Genomic DNA, 19,611 nt, shown 5'->3' with positions numbered 1-19,611 from the left:
TTAACAAATACAAAAAAGTGAACAATAGCTACGTTCTATACATGGTAGTTACCTCTAAATCCTGTAGGATTACAAAGAACATCCTTAAACACTTTCAACTGAAAGACTGGGATTAAGTAAAATAATTTGGGAGAAAATTTGCCGTTGGCTCTGATGTCTCTGTAGTGGTTAAACTTGTGATATAATTCATTTTGGGTAAATCTAACAGGCAGTATTTGGTCTCATTAATCTATTATTTGTTCCAGAGCAAATAGTTTTGGCTGATAACTCTGTATTTTTATATAACTTTAATGATGTTTCAGAGCACTGCCTTTGCACAGCCTCTACCCACAAGAGGGATAACTGGTTTTCTCTGCTTAGGTCATCAGTCTTTATTGCATATATAATATTCTTGTGACAAATGACCTTTAGCTCACTTTGGACTCTGGTAGATCAGCTATTTTAATTTGGCTTAATCTAAATGCAGCATTCGATACAACCTACCTCAGATCACCTAAAGCAGGAGGCTAGTTTTAACGGAATAGTTTTACGATGATTTCCCTCCTATCTTTTAGACAGGTTGCTGACAGTTTTTGTAACTATTCATCTCCTGAGCTTTTTTCCTGTGGTGAGCCTCAGGGTTTTATTTCAGGCCCTATTTTTATTCTCACTGTATGTTGTATGAAAGTTAAAAAAAAACCTCAGTCTTCTTAGCAGTGATTCTTCTGAGGGATTCTAAGGTCCTTCTCCAAAAATATACACACCTGAGGTACAGTCAAAGCACTTACCGTGCAGGAGATTTCGCTGAGGTTTCTTATACTGATGCATTAAGAAAAGGTTAGAGGAAGTGTGTGAAAGAGCAGCCTGTAGTGTGACACGATGTGCATTGCTTATCCTATTTGATTCAGTCACAAGCGAGTCTTCATACCTGAACTGTACATTACACAAAGACAATAAGTCTCAAAATATCAAATAAGATACAGTAAGATCATATTAAGGCTAAGATAAGGTAGAAAAATGACTCCTCAAAAAGGTTTTTCCTTAGCTTTTTTTTAATTAATTTATTTTTTAAGTTTTGTGTACAGACAACACCGCTGTCAAACTGATTCTTGTTCACGCAGATCAATGAAAACGACTAGACACGCTGTATTATGCATGCCAGGTGGTGAAGATGTAGTTAGCTTTGTAAAGAAACACTACGAGTCTGCGCACATACCTATAGACTGAACACATAATACACAAGCACGATGTCACACAAATTCGCTGAGGCGATAACGTTATTGTTTTAAATACTTGCACTTTGAAACCTGTTTTCAAATGTTTTTGTTTCAGAGTCCCAAAACTCCACTGTTGTGTAAATGAATGGCCAAAACTCTTAAAATGTTTACAACAGAAAAACACCACCTTAAAACCTTTTTGTAAACACCACCTTAAAAAAAAAAAACATTTACCTTTTTTAAAACTTCATAATACAAACATTTCTTGATAATTGTAAATACAAAAATCTGTTTCTTGAAACTTGGCACGTGTTTTTTAAAATTACATTTTAAAAATGTCCTTTTCTTTATTGCATACTGTTAAATGTGACTGACCCTTTATCCTCTTTATGTAAAAAGGGGGGAAAAAACATTTTTGAGAGATTTATTAATTATAGTGTTTAAATTCATGCATCTTTGTATTTATTTATATATTTATTTATTCATTAATTATTTTAAGTTTTGCTCTGAATGTGTTCAGAGTTCATGTATTTCAATCATTAACCCTGAATTGAGATATACATTTTTGTTTTTAAATAAAAATTTGTAAAGCACGTCTGACCATTTAAACAGATCTGACAGGTCAAACGCTCTCAATGGTGGATATGAGACACTCTAAGACAAGTACAATGCAAGACAAAAATCATTATCTAGATATTGCAAGTAATGAAAACTGCTACCTGAAGGCCATCTTTCAAACGGGTCGCTGCATAAACAGTCCCAAACCTTACACTCAGCCGAACGCCGATTTCATAGCTGCATGAACTGATGTCTGTTAAAAGATAAATAAGTGTCGACATAGCATGTGACAGCACTCATCTAAAACTATTTCAACAAGGTTTATGTTAACTGAGACGCTACGTTCAATATATGTGCTTTTGTTAATTCATGTCACACAACAGGACTATTTAAGTGAAATGTGGCGGTCAGAAAAAATCCTGTTGAATGTTGAAAAAGTTAACTTATCAATTACCATAAAACAAAGTGCATAATAAAGTCAATGTAAAGCATAAAGGATTAAACTGTTGATTATAAGCTGCTTCATGCCTGAATAAGAACAGACTTTTTCTCACAAGTGTGTGTGTGTGTTGTCCAGTACCAAACTAACCAATAACTGTCCTCTTGTCATTATTATTGTCCATGTCTGCAGTCTGAAAAAAACAAACAAATCAGGTTTATTAGGTCTCAACTCAAAACAGATAATGCATAGAAAACAAATGCACAACAAAGAGAGGCATCATTCTTAAAGTAAAAAAAAAGGAAATTTAAGAACAAGTAAAAATATTTCAAAAAGTCTAAACATACAGTGGATCGACTATATGATAGTTGCAGGATGTACTGAAAGGTAGCGTAAAAAAGCAAATGTCTATAATCTGATATTTAAACCAAACCAAATCAAAAATACTTAAAAATCATCAAAATGTTTTTTTACCATAAACCAGTTGTGGAGACTGAGTTTCTCCAGTTCAATCCGCTGCTTTGGGTCGATCTGCAGACAACAGCAAACAAAATTGCAGCATTCTGTGAAGAAAAACGGGGGGGAAAGCCATCATGCAGCGGTCAGGCTCCTCCTGCCAGTCCAGAAGCTGGATGATCTCGGGAACCCTGGGGCCTTGATTTGCTCGAATTAACAGAGCGACCTCCAGTGGAACGGGATTGGGATAACCGTCCTAGAAGAAAGACAGTTGCTATGATGTTATGATGGATATAGGACCAAACTGCTGACAAGGATAGATAGTCTGTTGAAAAATCATTCATAGTCTGTGATTAATGTTAATATAAGATTTTGAAAACAGTGACTATGAGTAAGAGCAGAAACAGAGAGAACAAAGACTACTTACGATGCTGACAGATTTTCTGTGTCCCAGTGTTCCTGCTGGAGGTGTATTTTACTGCCACCTGATCAACAAAACAAAAAAAAGGATTTGTGTAAGATTTACAATTCATTTGTGTGCCGAATTAATCTAATTTCAATCATTAATTGTGAACATACATGTACATTGTCATGAATTTAAATTCTAAGCATGTTTTAACAAGTCTGATAGGTTAAATGCTTTGAACAGTTCATATATATGACCCTGGACCACAAAACCAATCATAAGGGTTGATACATCATCTAAATAAGCTTTCCACTGATGTATGGTTTGTTAGGATAATATTTGGCCGAGATACAACTATTTGAAAATCTGGAATCTGAGGGTGCAAAAAAAAGTTATTGAGAAAATCGCCTTTAAAGTTGTCCAAATGAAGTTCTTAGCAATGTATATTACTAATCATAAACGGTCTCAAAGCCTCCTCTACCCAGCTGAACGCCGATTTCATAGCTGTATGAACTGATGTCTGTGAACTGTAAACTGTAGTGGTCATAAAAAAAAAATTCTGTGTAAAATATACAATTTCACCTTAAATTTAAAAATGTATTGAATGTTAAAAAACTATTTTCATATTATTTAAGAGCTACCATTAAACAAAGTGCATATTAAACCCAGTTTAAAGAATAATTCATGCGTGTGTTTTGGGTTATGTTGAGGTTATAGTAGCAAACTTACCAATAATTTTTCTCTTCTTATACTGCAGCTGGCTGGACTGAGGTGAAACTCTGTCCTTTGTCTGACAGACTGCAGCTTCAGGGACGTCAACATTTACAGAATAAAACCAAAAAAAAAAAAAAAAAAAAGCTTCATCCTCACCGTCCGGATCAGCACAGAATAAAACAAGAGCTTCATCCTCACCGTCCGGATCGGCGCAGAATAAAACCAGAGCTTCATCCTCACCGTCCGGATCGGCGCAGAATAAAACCGGACTCACCGTCCGGATCGGCGCAGAATAAAACAAGAGGGGCTTCATCCTCACCGTCCGGATCGGCGCAGAATAAAACCAGAGCTTCATCCTCACCGTCCGGATCGGCGCAGAATAAAACCAGAGCTTCATCCTCACCGTCCGGATCAGCACAGAATAAAACCAGAGCTTCATCCTCACCGTCCGGATCGGCGCAGAATAAAACCAGAGCTTCATCCTCACCGTCCGGATCGGCGCAGAATAAAACCAGAGCTTCATCCTCACCGTCCGGATCGGCGCAGAATAAAACCAGAGCTTCATCCTCACCGTCCGGATCAGCGCAGAATAAAACCAGAGCTTCATCCTCACCGTCCAGATCAGCGCAGAATAAAACCAGAGCTTCATCCTCACCGTCCGGATCGGCGCAGAATAAAACCAGAGCTTCATCCTCACCGTCCGGATCGGCGCAGAATAAAACCAGAGCTTCATCCTCACCGTCCGGATCAGCACAGAATAAAACCAGAGCTTCATCCTCACCGTCCGGATCAGCACAGAATAAAACCAGAGCTTCATCCTCACCGTCCGGATCAGCACAGAATAAAACCGGACTCACCGTCCGGATCAGCACAGAATAAAACCAGAGCTTCATCCTCACCGTCCGGATCGGCTCAGAATAAAACCGGACTCACCGTCCGGATCAGCACAGAATAAAACCAGAGCTTCATCCTCACCGTCCGGATCAGCACAGAATAAAACCGGTCTCACCGTCCGGATCGGCTCAGAATAAAACCGGACTCACCGTCCGGATCAGCACAGAATAAAACCAGAGCTTCATCCTCACCGTCCGGATCAGCACAGAATAAAACCGGTCTCACCGTCCAGATCAGCGCAGAATAAAACCGGTCTCACCGTCCGGATCAGCGCAGAATAAAACCGGTCTCACCGTCCAGATCAGCGCAGAATAAAACCGGTCTCACCGTCCGGATCAGCGCAGAATAAAACCAGAGCTTCATCCTCACCGTCCGGATCAGCACAGAATAAAACCAGAGCTTCATCCTCACCGTCCGGATCAGCACATTTACCATCAGGACTCCTCACAGGAGGAACATCACTCTGCTCCACTTTCTCATCTTGACCCGAGTCGATGTTGTGGACTTTTCTCCTTTCCCTCTGAACTAAAGCAATTACTCCAAGTAAAGTAACCAGCATTTTGAATGACTAACTATGGTAGACTGCAACATGAGCAAAGTTAGAAACACCAAAATGAGCAACTAACTGCAAGTGATTTAGCAAAGATTTAGCAAAGCAGCATGTAACTGTGACGTCACAATCTAATTAACGTTCCACTGTTGCTGGAGAGCCGTTGCTGAGCTGCTACGTGATTGGTCCGTTTTGCGCTGTGGGCGGGGCTTCTGCGCCGCAAAACTCGTAGCACTAGTCCTGTACTGTACTTTTAGGAGGAGCAGAAATAAAACTGTGATTTAGGAAATTATCATAACATGCTGTCTGTTTGGTGAATAAATGCTTTGTTATTATTCCGTGCCGATTTAAGGGTTTACAGGTAAAAATGGTCTAATATTGGGGTGTATTTTGTATTGGCCTGAAAAATGTAAATTGTTGAGATTTAAGAATGAATTAACGCGCACTTTACTAATCGCGAGCACTTCTGTTCTCATTAAAACACCAGATATGACCATTTATTCTTTAAGTGTATCTACGAGTGTTTAATTAAAGCTTAATTTGTGTTATAATAGTGTTTCTGTGATCTAATGCTCAGCTTGTTCACAGCTTGTTGAAGATCATACAGAAACATTCATATGGCAATCATCTGTGCATTAATGACAGTAATGCCAGTAATAACAGTCATGGATATTTTAAAGTACTCGTTACTGTTTTCACTGTCAAACATCACATATCTGAATGTGTCCAGATGTATTGAGAGAAATGTACAGTTTAATACCATAAAACAGTTGTCAAATTGTATTGGCAATAATGTGTGAGACTGCATGCACTATTTATAACATTAGGAATAACATAGATATAGAGTTGTAAAACATAAGTGCGTGTCTATATACCCATCTAACCATATATTAGGGACAAATTTGTGTCCAGAAGTGAACTGCTTCTGAGATCATCCAGGGATGCCTTCATTTGTCAGGATATAAATGTAATAGTTTTTATCATTCAAAGGGTGCAGAAAGCTCCCTGTTTAAAAAAGCTTCTGTTAGGGCTAGATTATAGTATTTGTAATTAGCTTTATAAAAAATAAACAGTCTATGCAGTGTCCAATTTAAAAAGCCAATAAACCCATCTGGATATGAATTAAGTGTTTGTGCGCAGTTATTAATGGAATGCAGTGAAAAAAGACTTTTACTGATATTCCAGTAATTAATGATTTTAACTTTTTTGTTTTGATTAACATGCGTTCCAAACCTGTAAGACTTTATTCTGCTTTTTCAGTCATGGTTTGTATCATACTTTGGAACAAATTTTCATTTTTGGATGAACAGTCCGTTTAATATTTGATTTCACTGGAATTGCTGAGAGATGGCGTTCACATACATGCATACAGTCATGTGAAAAAGTTAGAAAACCCTATTGAATTCCATGGTTTTCTGTATCAGGACATCATACAAAAATAAATGGTCCTGGGCTGGTCTTAAAATTTGGAAAATAAAACCTCAGATGAACAACAACGCATGACATATTACACTGTGGCATTATTTATTTTAAATAAATCTAAAGTGGAAAAGCCATGTGTGACCAAGTTAGGACACCCTTACTGTTAACATTAAGACTATAAGTAGCAGTCAGGCACTGCTAATCAAATTCCTTTGATTAACTGATCATCAGCAAGTGTGAGCACCTCCATGAAAGCAGAGGTTTTGGCAGTTTGCTGGTCTGGAGCCTCCAGGAGTGTGTAAACACAATGCCAAGGAGGTAAGACATCAGCAATGATCTGAGAGAAGCAATGTTGCTGCCATCCGTTTGAGAAGAGCAACACGGCCATTTCCAAACAATTTGAAGTCCATCCATCTACAGTAAGGAAGAGGAAGTTTATTCACAAGTGAAAGACATTCAAAGCAGACACCAATCTTCCCAAGAGTGGACGTCTCAGCAAATTCACCCCAAGATCAGACCGTGTAACGCTCAGAGAAATGGCAGACAACCCAAGAACTTCACTGCAGGCTCTACAGGCTTCACTTAACCTGTTAAATAATAAAATTCATGACAGTACAATTAGAAAAATATGGGACAAGTATGGCATGTTTGGAAGGCTTGCCAGAAGAAAGCCTCTTCTATCTAAAAAAAGCATGGTAGCATGGTTTAGGTCTGCAAAGTTGCATCTGAACAAACCATAAGACTTCCAGAACAATATCCTTTTACCAGATGAGACCAAAGTGGAGATGTTTGGCCATAATGCACAGCCCCATGTTTGGTGAAAACCTAAAGAGCATATCAGCACAAACACCTCGTACCAAACGCTACACATGCTGGTGGAGGGCTGATGATTTTGGGCTTGTTTTGTAGCCGTAGGACCTGGGCACCTCAGTCATCGAGTCGACCCTGAACGATCTCCTCTGTATAACTAAGTATTCTAGAGACAAATGTGAGGCCATCCGTCCGATAGCTAAAGCTTGGCCAAGATTGGGTGATGCAACAGGACAATGATCCCAAACACACCAGCAATTCTACAACAGAACGGCTGAAAATAAAAGAATCAAGGTTCTGCAATAGTCCAGTCATAGTCCAGAGCTCATCCTGACTGAAATCATGTGGTGAGAGCTGTGCATAAACAAATGCCCAAAACCTCAATAAACTGGAGCAATGTTATAAAGAAGAGTGGTCCAAAATTCCTCCAGAACGATGTGAGACTGATGCAGAAAATGATTACTTCAAGTTATTGCTGCTAAAAGTGGATCTACAGGCAATTGAATCATTTTCAACTTTGTCACACATGGCTTTTCCATCTTGGCTTTATTTTTGTTAAATAAATAAATAAATGACACAGTGTGATATTTCATGTGATGTTGTTCATCTGAGGTTTTATTTTCCAATTTTTAAGACCAGCCAAGGATCAGATAATTTTTTATGTCCTGATACAGAAAACCATGGAATTCAATGGGGTGTCCTAACTTTTTCACATCACTGTATATATATATATATGTATATACAGTACACATATTACTCATATTTAAAGCACAGTAATCAACTCCTGTTAAGTATGAGGTGTTTGCAAATTAAATTAAGTATAAATTTGTATAATAATATAATATGAATACTTTAGTATACACTTTTACATGAATATGTAATGCCATGTGTAGTATATGAATTTAACATTTAAAACGAAGCATCTGTAAAAAGAAACAAACAAGCTGTCTTAATTTGTTTTTAATAAAACTGCAAAAAAAGTCATCAGATTTACAGTGCAATCTCAATTACTGAGACCGTACACAGATTGCATAAAAAACCCAGCGTTTTAGAGCAAGCCTCCAAACTTTTGTGCAGCCATATGCAAAATTGCTCAAAACAGACTTACTAACAGAACGATAGCTGGCTGAGACTGATTTAAAAAAAGAAAAAAAAGGATGATTATAAAAAAAAAGAAACATTCCCTTTATTGTAGCCTGACCTTTTTTCACACTTCAGATCCTATTTCTTTTGCCCTTTGTTTCAGAAGTAAGATGTGAAAAGATGTTTAAAACATGTGGTGATGTACAATAAAAGACAGGCAGCATTATTATGAAACAAACATAAGTCAAGATTTAATCGTAAATTTCCAATTGTACGAATGCCAAATACTAAATCAAATAAACTGCTTAAATAAAAATTCATTGCAATTCATGTTACCTTGATGCCAAATCCAAACTTCATCTGCAGAAATGATGTCGTAACGTAAATCAAAGAAGATTCCCAGAAAATAAATTGAAATGCAGAGGAGCTGCGATAATCGTAAACATCTTAAAACTCAAAATAATCATGCCAAATGAATAGCATAAATTAAAAATGATGCACGGTGCACTTGAAACGATTAGCTTGCCGCTAAAGCATAAAACTCGCATTTCATTTTATGAAGCTAATTTACCATTAAAACTGGAGACATAAAAGGGGAAAGCCCTATTGCACTCTGCTCTGTCATGATTACAAATATGTAATAACAACAACAACATTAAAACATGTGACAAAAAAAACTAAGAATAAACAACAAAAACGTCGCTGTAAACCAGATCGGTTAAGACTGGCGAAGTATATGCACAACTGGTCCTGGAATGATGGCTTGAGGGTTTGAGAATACTTGTTGGTTTGTGTGTTACAGACAGCGGATATCAAACACCCAGTTTGTTGGCTTGTGTCAGCACCACCTTCAGGACAGGCATGAAAGCGGACGTCTCGCTGAAGTTGCTGCTGCTCACGATGTGTGTGTGGATGTTGAGTCCGTCGGTGTAGGAGCGGCATTCGATGCTGCGGGCCATACTGTGCAGACCACTGACTATAGCTGGAGACAGCTGGAGAGAAGAGTTTGCGTCTCACTCAAAACATCACATTTAAACACCAGCGGTATTTTGAGGCTTGTGGTATTACCGCTGGATTACATGAAAGTGAGTGTTCATTCACAGTAAAATACTCACTGTTTGCTCTCTCAGCTTGTCGTAGAGATACTCGAGCCTCTTATGAGCATCATCCAACTTCCTCTTGGTTTGCTGTTAGGATGAAGGCGAAAAAACCTGTTTACTTCGAATGCTGGGAAATTTGAAACAGAAGAACATGCAAACAAACATTTTTTGGTAGTAGTAGTAATATTTACTGTGTGTAATAACTTGTATGCTGGTCAATATGTTTTTCAAAAGGAGTTTGAATGAATGCTGTCAAATGGCGATTAATCGCATACAAAATAAAAGTTTTTGTTTACACAATATATGTGTGTGTTCTGTGTATATTTATTATGTGTATATATTGTGTGTATTTATACAAAATACACACATTATGTAAACAAAAACTTATTTTGGATGCGATTAATCGCGATTAATCGTTTGACAGCACTAGTTTTTAATAGTCAATATTTAAATGTTTATATTTCAACAATGAATTGGAGTAGAAATATTATATATCATTAAGAAGTTGATTATTGTATCTTAAAATAAATAGCGATTTAATTTAATAATTCATACTGTTGTTAATTTTAACCTTTATTATAGTAATGTATCAACTGAAAAGATTCCCTGTACTGTTTTTGACAAGTATTGTACTGGATATATATCCAAACGAATCGCTATAGATTTCAGATCATAATCGAATCAAGAGCTTGTGAATGCAAATTGCAATAAAACAAATTGCATGTACGTAATAGTACATTTAGTAGTAAATATGAAAATGAAAACTAGGGACACACCATATAGAAATGGCGTGATAACTACACGAGAGCCAATATACCAATATTCTGTTCAGAAATTTGGGATCACAAAGTCTTTTTTCTTTCTTTTTGAAAACAATGAATACTTGTATTCAGCAAGGACACTACAAATTGATTAAAAAAAAAGTTACATTTAAAAAAAAACAAAAAAAACAACATGTATATCTGATATTTAAAACACTTACTGGTGTGTTTTTAATGAACAGTATTCTCACTAAAGATTTGTTGTAGAATTTATTTTGTAAAACCAGGTATCACATCATTATAATATTCAAGGATAAAGCCCTGTTCACACCAAGAGCGATAACTATAAAGATAACGATATTAGCATCCACACCACAGAGGACGATATCGGCTGTTTATTTTAAGCACATGTTTGTCTGCGGGTTTAAATTCTCCAGCTCATATATAGCAGGATGGATTCTGATTGGATGTCAATGTTTGTATCGTTCATCGGCTGGAAAAAATCGTTCTGAAAGTGATTCAAACGATATCATTTCTCTGTGCCTTTATCGTTATAGCTGTGGTGTGGACTCAGCTATTCTTTAATATTGAGAAAGATTTTTAGAACGATATCTTTATAGTTATCGTGCTTGGTGTGAACGGGCCTTAACTCATTAGCACTTCTGAAGCCTGGCATTAGTTTACTGTTTGAAACAAGTAAAGTCGATGCTATCTTCTTCTAATACCCAATCATGATTTCTGACATGCACATCTGTTTTTTTTTGTAGCTTTGGAAGACCAAGAAATCGTGAAACAAGCGATTGCTTTTAGTGTCATTTAATTGTAAACAAACCGGGTCTGAAGCAGCAGCCAAGCATTTCTGGATAAGTCCCTCAAAAGTGGTCTTCAGAACCATGTGCTCCTCAGGGATTGGCTTCTTAGTGATCTTCTCAGCCGGTATGGACTGAAGTGGCTGAGAATAAAGTATAGTATGGGTAAAACACTAAGTGTACGACCACTAATACGCTTCCAACAAACATTTACGGGTTAGCATTGTAGGTTTATTGTACATAAACTAATACCTTTATGACATCTCCAATTGGCGCTCCAGGCGCACCCTCCATGTTGCCCAGAGGCATGCTGGGGTTTCTGCCCGGGGGTCCCAGTGGCTGCTGCTGGATGGGGCTGAAGGTGGCTGGGCCCACAGGCTGATCTGGACCCTGTTGTTGTTGCTGAAGGGTCTGCATGGTTTGGGCAGCAGGGACCTGAGGGTCTCCTAAAGGGGCCATGATGGGTGCTGTAATGGGTGCTGGTAGAGTGAAGTTTTCTGGCATCTGGAGACCATAAACACAATGTTTTTCTGAAATCAAGTCTAATCCACGTAGGTTATGAGCAAGCAGACGATCTTCAAACTCACCTTCTTCTTTTTGTGAGCTCTGTTGAGTGCGGGAGGATCGTTCCAGCCGTTCTGAGGTCCTGCAGAGGAACAGAAGAGATCATTTCAATTGGTGGCAATGCATGGTCAACCCTGCTGGACATCTGAGAGGTTAATGCTGGGTGGACATCAGTTTAACACTCAAAATGGAGAGCATAGAGTTGTTAATGAATATTATATCATGCTGATTGGAAGTAGGTTCTTAAATCACAACTACTGCAGGACTCAACAGTTAAAGATTTGTTCTGCATGCAGCACTCAATGCAAGAAAACAATCAATTATATTGGACAACAAAATACGCCATTTTAAAATTTAAGGCATACGTTTTTTTACAGCCACAGTGACGTTTACCACACTTACCGTGCAAATGCAGAGCAAAATGACTGCTTATGTCCTTATATTTATTTACAGCCAATATTTCATCATTATATAGCTAAATGAGTGATTAATGCATTTTAGAATTACTTCAGAAAACCAAAATCACTGTGCAAAATTTTAGTGAATCTTGTTGATTTTGAATTTTGCAATTATTTATTAATAATCCAAGATGGAAAATTACGGTCCTCCATGTTAGATAGTTATAACTCTCTTTATAAATTCACCTTCCAAAGACCAGGTTGAGTCTTGATTTAATCCTCCTGCAAATACATAAGATAGCGGACGCATGACGTGTCCATCAACTTTTTTTTAAGGCAACATGGAGATTTTAGAAACTTAGGTAATAAACAGGTAATAAACAGCACCAGTTCACCACTGGTAGTAATTTTTAACTGTATGTGTACAACTCGACTGATCACCACTTTTAATCACCTATTTGTCTTTATTAGTTCAAAAATAACACTGCAAACAGCCAATCAGAATATAGCTACTAGAATATACTACTATCTAATATATTTGAAAAAAGTCTGAAAGATTTAAGCCTTTTATACTCACCAAGGCTATATTCATTTGATCATAAAACCTATAATATTGTGAAATATTCATTACAATTTTAAATAACAGTTTTCTATGTGAATGTTAAAATGTAATTTATATCCGAGTCAAAGCTGAATTTTCAGCATCATTACTTCAGTCTTCAGTGTCACATGATTCTTCAGAAATCACTCTAATATGCAGCTGATTTATTGCTCAAGAAACATTTCTGATTATTATCAATGTTGAAAACTGCCCAATATTTTTGTAGAAACTGTCATCTGTCATACATTACCATTGAAAAGCTTGAAGTGAGTGAGAGAAAAAAAAAAATTGTGTAGATATATATTCTGTTAGGATGCAAATAATTGATCAAAAGTGACAGAATTCTTTGAAATATTATGTCTCTATTTCCAATAGATGTTTTTAACATTCATAGTAAGAACTATTATTAAGTGAGCAGCAATTCAGCATGTTCGAACGATTTCTGAAGGATCATGTGACACTGAAGACTGGAGTAATGATGCTGAAAATTCAGCTTTACATCACAGCAATCAATTACATTTTACAATATATTCACATAGAAAAGAGTTATTTTAAATTGTAATAAAATTTCACAAAATTACTGTGTTTACTGTTTGTTGTTTGGTGAGCAGAAAAGGCTTTTGACCAGTAGTGTGTCTACAATATATATGAAAGACCTGATGATTTTCATCTGTTTCATCAGATCTCATACTGCTTGTATGTCTTAGATCTGGTGCTGAGTGCAGATCTGTTCTCTGGGAGGCTGGAATCAGTGCGGGTTCATTCTGAGTACCTGGAGCTCTGGCGACCGGAGGAGGAAGATAAGCCGCGGGCGACCCTGGCCCACCATGCTGGAAAGACACGCCAGAAGAGAGAGGAGGAGGAGAGAAAGGCTGACCTCCCTGAGGAGGCCCAGGAATCACAGGAGGAGCTGCCGGCTGAGAGGAGGCAGGATGCATGAACTGTGGAGGATAGACAGCAGAGGAGGAGGAGGAGGGTGGAGGATGAAGAGGAGAAGCCGTAGAGGAAGAGTACTGAAGAGGCTGATAGATGCCAGGAGTCCCGGCGGCAGGCGTGAACTGCTGAGCAGGAGGATAGTCTGAAGATCATGAGGAGAGGAGACAACAGGCATATGCAGTTAGTCATTCATAGAGTCATTTCACAGTACAGCCACAGTTATGAGCGTGCAAACATTAATAAACAGCTCTAGTGAAATGATCTTTAACTGTTAACATACATCTGAGTACATACTGAGCAAAAAGTTCATGCAAAGATTTTACAGCAGCCAGGATCCGTACAAAAATTTGTGCATTGGTTAAGTTTACACTAGTGCTGTCAAACTATTAATCGCGATTAATCACAAGTTTTTGTTTACATAATATATGTGTGTGTACTGTGTTTATTTATAATGTATATATATAAATAAACACACGCATGTATATATTTAAGAAAAATGTTATGTTTATATTTTAAATATATATATATATATATATACACACACACACACACACACACACACACACACACACACACATGTAAATATTTTCAAAATATATGCTGTATGTGTGTGTATTTATATATACGTAATAAATGTGCACAGCACACACACACACACATATATTATGTAAACAAAAACTTTTATTTTGGATGCGATTAATCGCGATTAATCATTTGGCAGCACTAGTTTAAATTTGTTGGTGAACTCATTTCTGCACCAAAATTAACCATGGTTTTATTACAAAAAAATAAAATAACATGGCTACAATAGTTCAACTATGGTAACCACAAATTAACCATGGTTTTGCTGCAATAACCATAGTTTACCCTTGGTAACTGTGGTTATACAAGCCAAAAACCATGGTTACTACACTTTTACTATAATAAAACCATGTTTAATTTTCTAAGGGGAAATCAGATTTTTACTGAGTGTCGCCTGCTTGTGCAAATCTAGCTGCTGTGGTTTATTATGAGGTGTTTTTAATGGATTTCCATGTATATCTAGACAGATGCTTACTGAGCAAGTCAAAACAATCCACCTCAAATTGCATTTAAGCAAAACTAAAACTACTTAAAAAAATAAAAATAAATACATTTTTTGGAATTGAAAAGCATGAATAAAATATTAAATGAAAACTTGAAATGACGCAACTGATGCAGGTTGGTTACATGACAAAGACAACATGGCAGATATGTGACCCTGGACCACAAAACCAGTCATAAGGGTCAATTTTTTAAAATTGAGATTTGTACATCATCTGAAAGCTAAATAAGATCGGACAATATTTGGCAGAGATCTGGAATCTGAGGGTGCAAAAAAAAAAAAAAAATTGAGAAAATCGCCTTTAAAGTTGTCCAAGTTCTTAGCAATGCATATTACTAAGCAAAAAAATTAAGTTTTGATATATTTACGGTAGGAAATTTACAAAATATCTTCATGGAACATGATCTTTACTTAATATACTAATAATTTTTGGCATAAAAGGAAAATCTATAATGTTGACCCATACAGTGTATTGTTGACTATTGCTACAAATATACCCCAGCGACTCAAGACTGGTTTTGTGCTCCAGGGTCACATATAGTATGTTCAGATTCCATTCATACTTTATAGATTGTACTTTTACACTTGGTGCAAAGTAATTACTCAATAAAAAGAAGTACCTGCTCAGAGATTATGTCATTTTGGACACAGCCAACAAGTCCATTGGCCAATGACAGGCCGTCGTTAAGTGAACTGGCTTAGTTTTGCTCTGTGGGCACTTGATTGGCAAATTGTTGAAAATTTTAATTTATTGAATAACCAGCTGTCTAGAAAGAGTTAATCTAACAGTGCTCGTCAATGTCAAAATGTTTGACATGACCAATTAAACCAAAGGCGGGCTTCACTGGTTCACAAACCGTACATGAATTCTTTAGTGTTACAGGTGAAAGAGTGTGAGGTAAGCAGCAGCTAAACGTGTAATATTTGACAACTGATAGGAGAAAGCTTTTTAATGCGTCACCTTTGAGCTCATGTAGTGAGGAAACAAACCTTTGTCTAAGTACACTTACTCTGGTACTGCTGGGAGTACAGGAACGGAGCGGACGCACTCACTGGAGACTGAAGGCCAAAGGCTGGAGCGGAGGACTCCACCTGGAGAGACAGAAACGTGTTTAGATGACATCTGACTCATCATGTGATCCGGCCTGCCACCAACACTAGAGATCTTTTTATACTACAACACTCAAACGTTTGGGGTCGGTAAGATTTTTTTCATGTTTTAAATTAGTCTTTTCTGCTCACCAAGCCTGCATTTATTTGATTAAAAACACTAATATTGTGAAATATTATTACAATTTAAAATACCTGTTTTCTATGTAAATATATTGTAAAATATAATTTATTCCTGTGATCAAAACTGAATTGTCAGCATCATTACTCCAGTCTTCAGTGTCACATGATCCTTCAGAAATCTGCTCAAGAAACATTTCTGATTATTATAAATTTTAAAAACAGTTGTGCTGCCCAACATTTTTGTGGAAACGGTGATACATCGGATTTTTAGGATTCCTTGATGGAAAATTTTAAAATAATAGCATTTATTTCAAAAATAAATCTTTTGTAACATTATAAATGTCTTTACTGCCACTTATGACGGTTTATTTCTGTCTGAATAAAAATATTAATTACTGACCCCAAACTTTTGAACAATAGTGTACATTTGAACAATTATTACACTATCATGTCACCCTTTACATTACAGTGCATCTGCCAGTTAAATATCACTTATCACCTATAGCATTTACATAAAGAACCCAAACAACTAGTGCCTTTTGTTATGAATTAATGGCATATTTTATATGTTGATTCTGATGCACAGATGTTAAACATGTCAAAAGTCTAACGTTACGAGCCACCAACTTAGTCAAAACCGTGTACGCTGACATCTGACTCCAGCTTTATGAAGTACAAAACTAAACTGCTACAGCACAAGCTTCAGCATATCTACAATAATCATGTAAATAAATGTGAAGGACTGTAAAATTGTTGTCCTTGGGGGAAAAAAAAAAACACTTGAGAAGCTGCCCAGCTGCTAATGAAATGCAGTGTACAGTTTAGGACAAAAGACAAGCATGCAGGACAGTCTGGAGATTGAAGGTTGGGTGTATGTCAGGCTGTAATCCTCACAACTGCACTGCGTCAGGACAACGGGAGAGATTTGATTATAATCAGTGACATTAAAAGTGTACTAGATACATAAACACTGGAGTAACATCATACCACAGGAGCAAGAGAGAGTGATGGACAACCAGTGGTACCGTATTTTACAGAATATAAGCTGTGTTTTTTATTATAACATTAACGTCAAGCACACAAACTGTGCAAAGTGCACAAATCTGGATTTGTGGAATGAGAGAGGAACGTGAGCCCAAGTTTATATGTATAATGCATTTTAGTTTCACTTACATTTGTTTTAGCTTGATATAATGAGTGCCAATATTTATAGTTGTATTTTACTTTCCCTCACTCCATAACAAACCTTTCAACTTTAAATTATTCAGAACATAACAGGAAAGATATATTTTTATAGTGCTTATAATGTTTGTAGATGTTTACCAGTATTTTACATTATTTCTTAATGTAATAATAAAATGTGCTTTATACATTGATGTGACTTGTGCATTTTTTCCCCTCTTAAATGCAAGTTTGTTGAGACTAATGTTCCGGAAAATACGGTAGGTGAAAATATTAGATGTTATAACAACACATATGAGACAAACATGTGATACAAAACAAACATCTGCATTAATGTATGAATGAAGAGAAGCCACAGAAAATCAGAAACTTCACACCTGCAAACTCTGGACTGATGAAAAAGGAGCTCAATAATACAAATAATACTTATTAATACTCTTTCAATTCTTCAAAAACTTACATTTCTGATATTAGAATAAAACTACATGGTTTTTTTTAGAAAGTAACGTGGTTTGGAAACAACTCCAACTCTAAAACATAGAACAATAAATAACATGATTTATTTGATTAAAAATACAGGGAAAAAAGTAATATTATTGCAATTTATAATAACGGTTTTCTATTTTAGTATACTTTAGAGTGTAATTTATTTCTGTGATCAAAGCTGAGACACGATCCTTCTGAAATCATGCTGATTTATAATCAATGTTGGAAACAGTTGTGCTGCTTAATATTTTTTTATAACCTGTGATACAGCTTTCAGGATTTTTTGATGAATAGAAATTAAAAAAAAGAACAGCATTTATTTAAAATAGAAATCTTTTGTAACAAAAATATACACTACTGTTCAAAAGTTTGGGGACAGTTTCTTTTAATTTGAATGAAATTAACACATTTTAATCAGCATGAATGTATTAAATTGACAATAAGTGATAGTAAAGACTTACATTGTTAGGAAAGATTTATATTTTGAATAAATGCTGAACTTTTTATTCAAAGAAAAAGTATCACAAGTTCTAAAAAAAAATATTAAGCAGAACAACTGTTTCCAATGTTGATAATAAATCAGCATGATTTCAGAATGATTTCTGAAGACTGAAGTAACGATGCTGAAAATTCAGCTTTGATCACAGCAATAACTTACATTTTAAAGTATATAAAAATAGAAACCCATTACAATATTACTGTTTTTGTCCTGTATTTTCGATCAAATAAATACAGCCCTGATGAGCAGAAGTGACTTCTTTAAAAAAAAACGTTAATCTTTTGAACGGCAGAGACGAGTTTGCAGGTATGAATTCTCAGTTCAGAAAAGCAAACAAAAATGTGTCTACAGTTAAATGCACTAATAATGGAAGTCACTGGAGTAAGCTAGAAAAGATACATTACTGTGTAGACCCAAATACAGCTCTGATGGAGCAAAGCCCACAAGAGATCGACCAAAGAAACAGAAGTCAAACTATGGTATTAAATGAGCGGTTTATAGACCCGGCAGGTTTTGCTCATGCGGTATGTGTCTGTCACAGCTCTGTGGGTCTGTACCTGCGGGTCAGCGGCAGGCACGAGTGGGCGAGGGACACTGGGCAGAGCTGTAGGGGTTTGGTTACTCCAGGACGTGACAGTAGTGGCGGATCTACCCTGAACACAACACAAACACAAACACACACTGGTATCGGCTGCTGGTGAGTCAAACAATGCACCCGCGTGCTTTACTCGTGTCTCGTACCTGTGGGTAATACTGAGGGTGTGTGGCGGGCTGCGCGGGGACCTGTGGAGGTTGAGGTTGTGTGAACGTCTGCACTGGTACAGGAGCGGGAAGCGTCTGCCTCACTCCAGACTGCTGCTGCTGACCCAGAGCTCTGCTCAGACGATCACGCAGCTGATGCACAGCAACCTACAGACAAATACAAATCAAACGCACAGAGCTGGCATTAAACCTTATAGACACAACAAAAATTGCGGCCCCATTTGATATTTTAGGTGGCCTTAACTACTATGCTCTTTCATTAAAAAATAAGTACAATGTACTTATTGTGGTCATACTGTATTGCAAAACACTTTTGCTGCTATTGAGGTGGGATAGGGATAAGGTTAGGGACAGGTTTGGTGGTATCTGTAGGTGTAAGGGATGGGTCAACAGTGTAATTATGAATGTAATTACAGAAATTAATTACTGATGTAATTACATGCAGGTATTTTTTGAAGTATAAGTACAATGTAAAAACATGTGTTCACAATAAGTGCATTGCACCAAATGATTAAATTTAAATTGTTGCGTATACGTCCTACATCATCCGCCGGAACAGCTTCCGTGTACGACACCACAGAAAAGTGTTTATTACGTTATAAATATGGATATTTTTCTTACAAAAAAACGCATCGTTTTAATAAGGATGGATGCGCTTTATTTGACTT

General features: G+C 36.7%; 1 protein-coding gene and 1 long non-coding RNA gene across 7 annotated transcripts in view; both read right to left on the bottom strand.

Annotated features, from left to right (window-relative positions):
• Nucleotides 1-1,712: 1,712 nt before the first annotated feature.
• LOC131548526 (uncharacterized) lies at nucleotides 1,713-3,843 on the bottom strand. The gene is made up of 5 exons (XR_009273181.1): nucleotides 3,785-3,843; nucleotides 3,077-3,134; nucleotides 2,668-2,905; nucleotides 2,344-2,386; nucleotides 1,713-2,007 (listed from the first exon to the last, which is right to left on the bottom strand). It is a non-coding gene; the product is annotated as an uncharacterized LOC131548526 (long non-coding RNA).
• A 4,547-nt stretch (nucleotides 3,844-8,390) lies between these two features.
• sec31a (SEC31 homolog A, COPII coat complex component) overlaps nucleotides 8,391-19,611 on the bottom strand; it is a 29,593-nt gene continuing 18,372 nt past the window's right edge. For 2 of the 6 annotated variants that reach the window (XM_058789838.1, XM_058789833.1), the window contains 10 exons: nucleotides 18,923-19,090; nucleotides 18,739-18,834; nucleotides 15,792-15,873; nucleotides 13,492-13,839; nucleotides 12,407-12,445; nucleotides 11,786-11,844; nucleotides 11,451-11,702; nucleotides 11,222-11,341; nucleotides 9,644-9,715; nucleotides 8,391-9,520 (listed from right to left, as the gene is read on the bottom strand). In XM_058789838.1, the coding sequence (XP_058645821.1) occupies nucleotides 9,341-9,520; nucleotides 9,644-9,715; nucleotides 11,222-11,341; nucleotides 11,451-11,702; nucleotides 11,786-11,844; nucleotides 12,407-12,445; nucleotides 13,492-13,839; nucleotides 15,792-15,873; nucleotides 18,739-18,834; nucleotides 18,923-19,090 (1,416 nt within the window). In that variant the 3' untranslated portion in view covers nucleotides 8,391-9,340. Of the gene's footprint in view, nucleotides 9,521-9,643; nucleotides 9,716-11,221; nucleotides 11,342-11,450; nucleotides 11,703-11,785; nucleotides 11,848-12,406; nucleotides 12,446-13,491; nucleotides 13,840-15,791; nucleotides 15,874-18,738; nucleotides 18,835-18,922; nucleotides 19,091-19,611 lie in introns of all 6 variants that reach the window. The other 4 variants (XM_058789835.1, XM_058789834.1, XM_058789836.1 and 1 more) reach the window with 4 other exon arrangements.

This window comes from Onychostoma macrolepis, chromosome 10, assembly GCF_012432095.1.
Source record: "Onychostoma macrolepis isolate SWU-2019 chromosome 10, ASM1243209v1, whole genome shotgun sequence".
Classification (NCBI taxonomy): Eukaryota; Metazoa; Chordata; class Actinopteri; order Cypriniformes; family Cyprinidae; genus Onychostoma; species Onychostoma macrolepis.
This window is presented reverse-complemented; position numbering and strand designations above follow the sequence as displayed.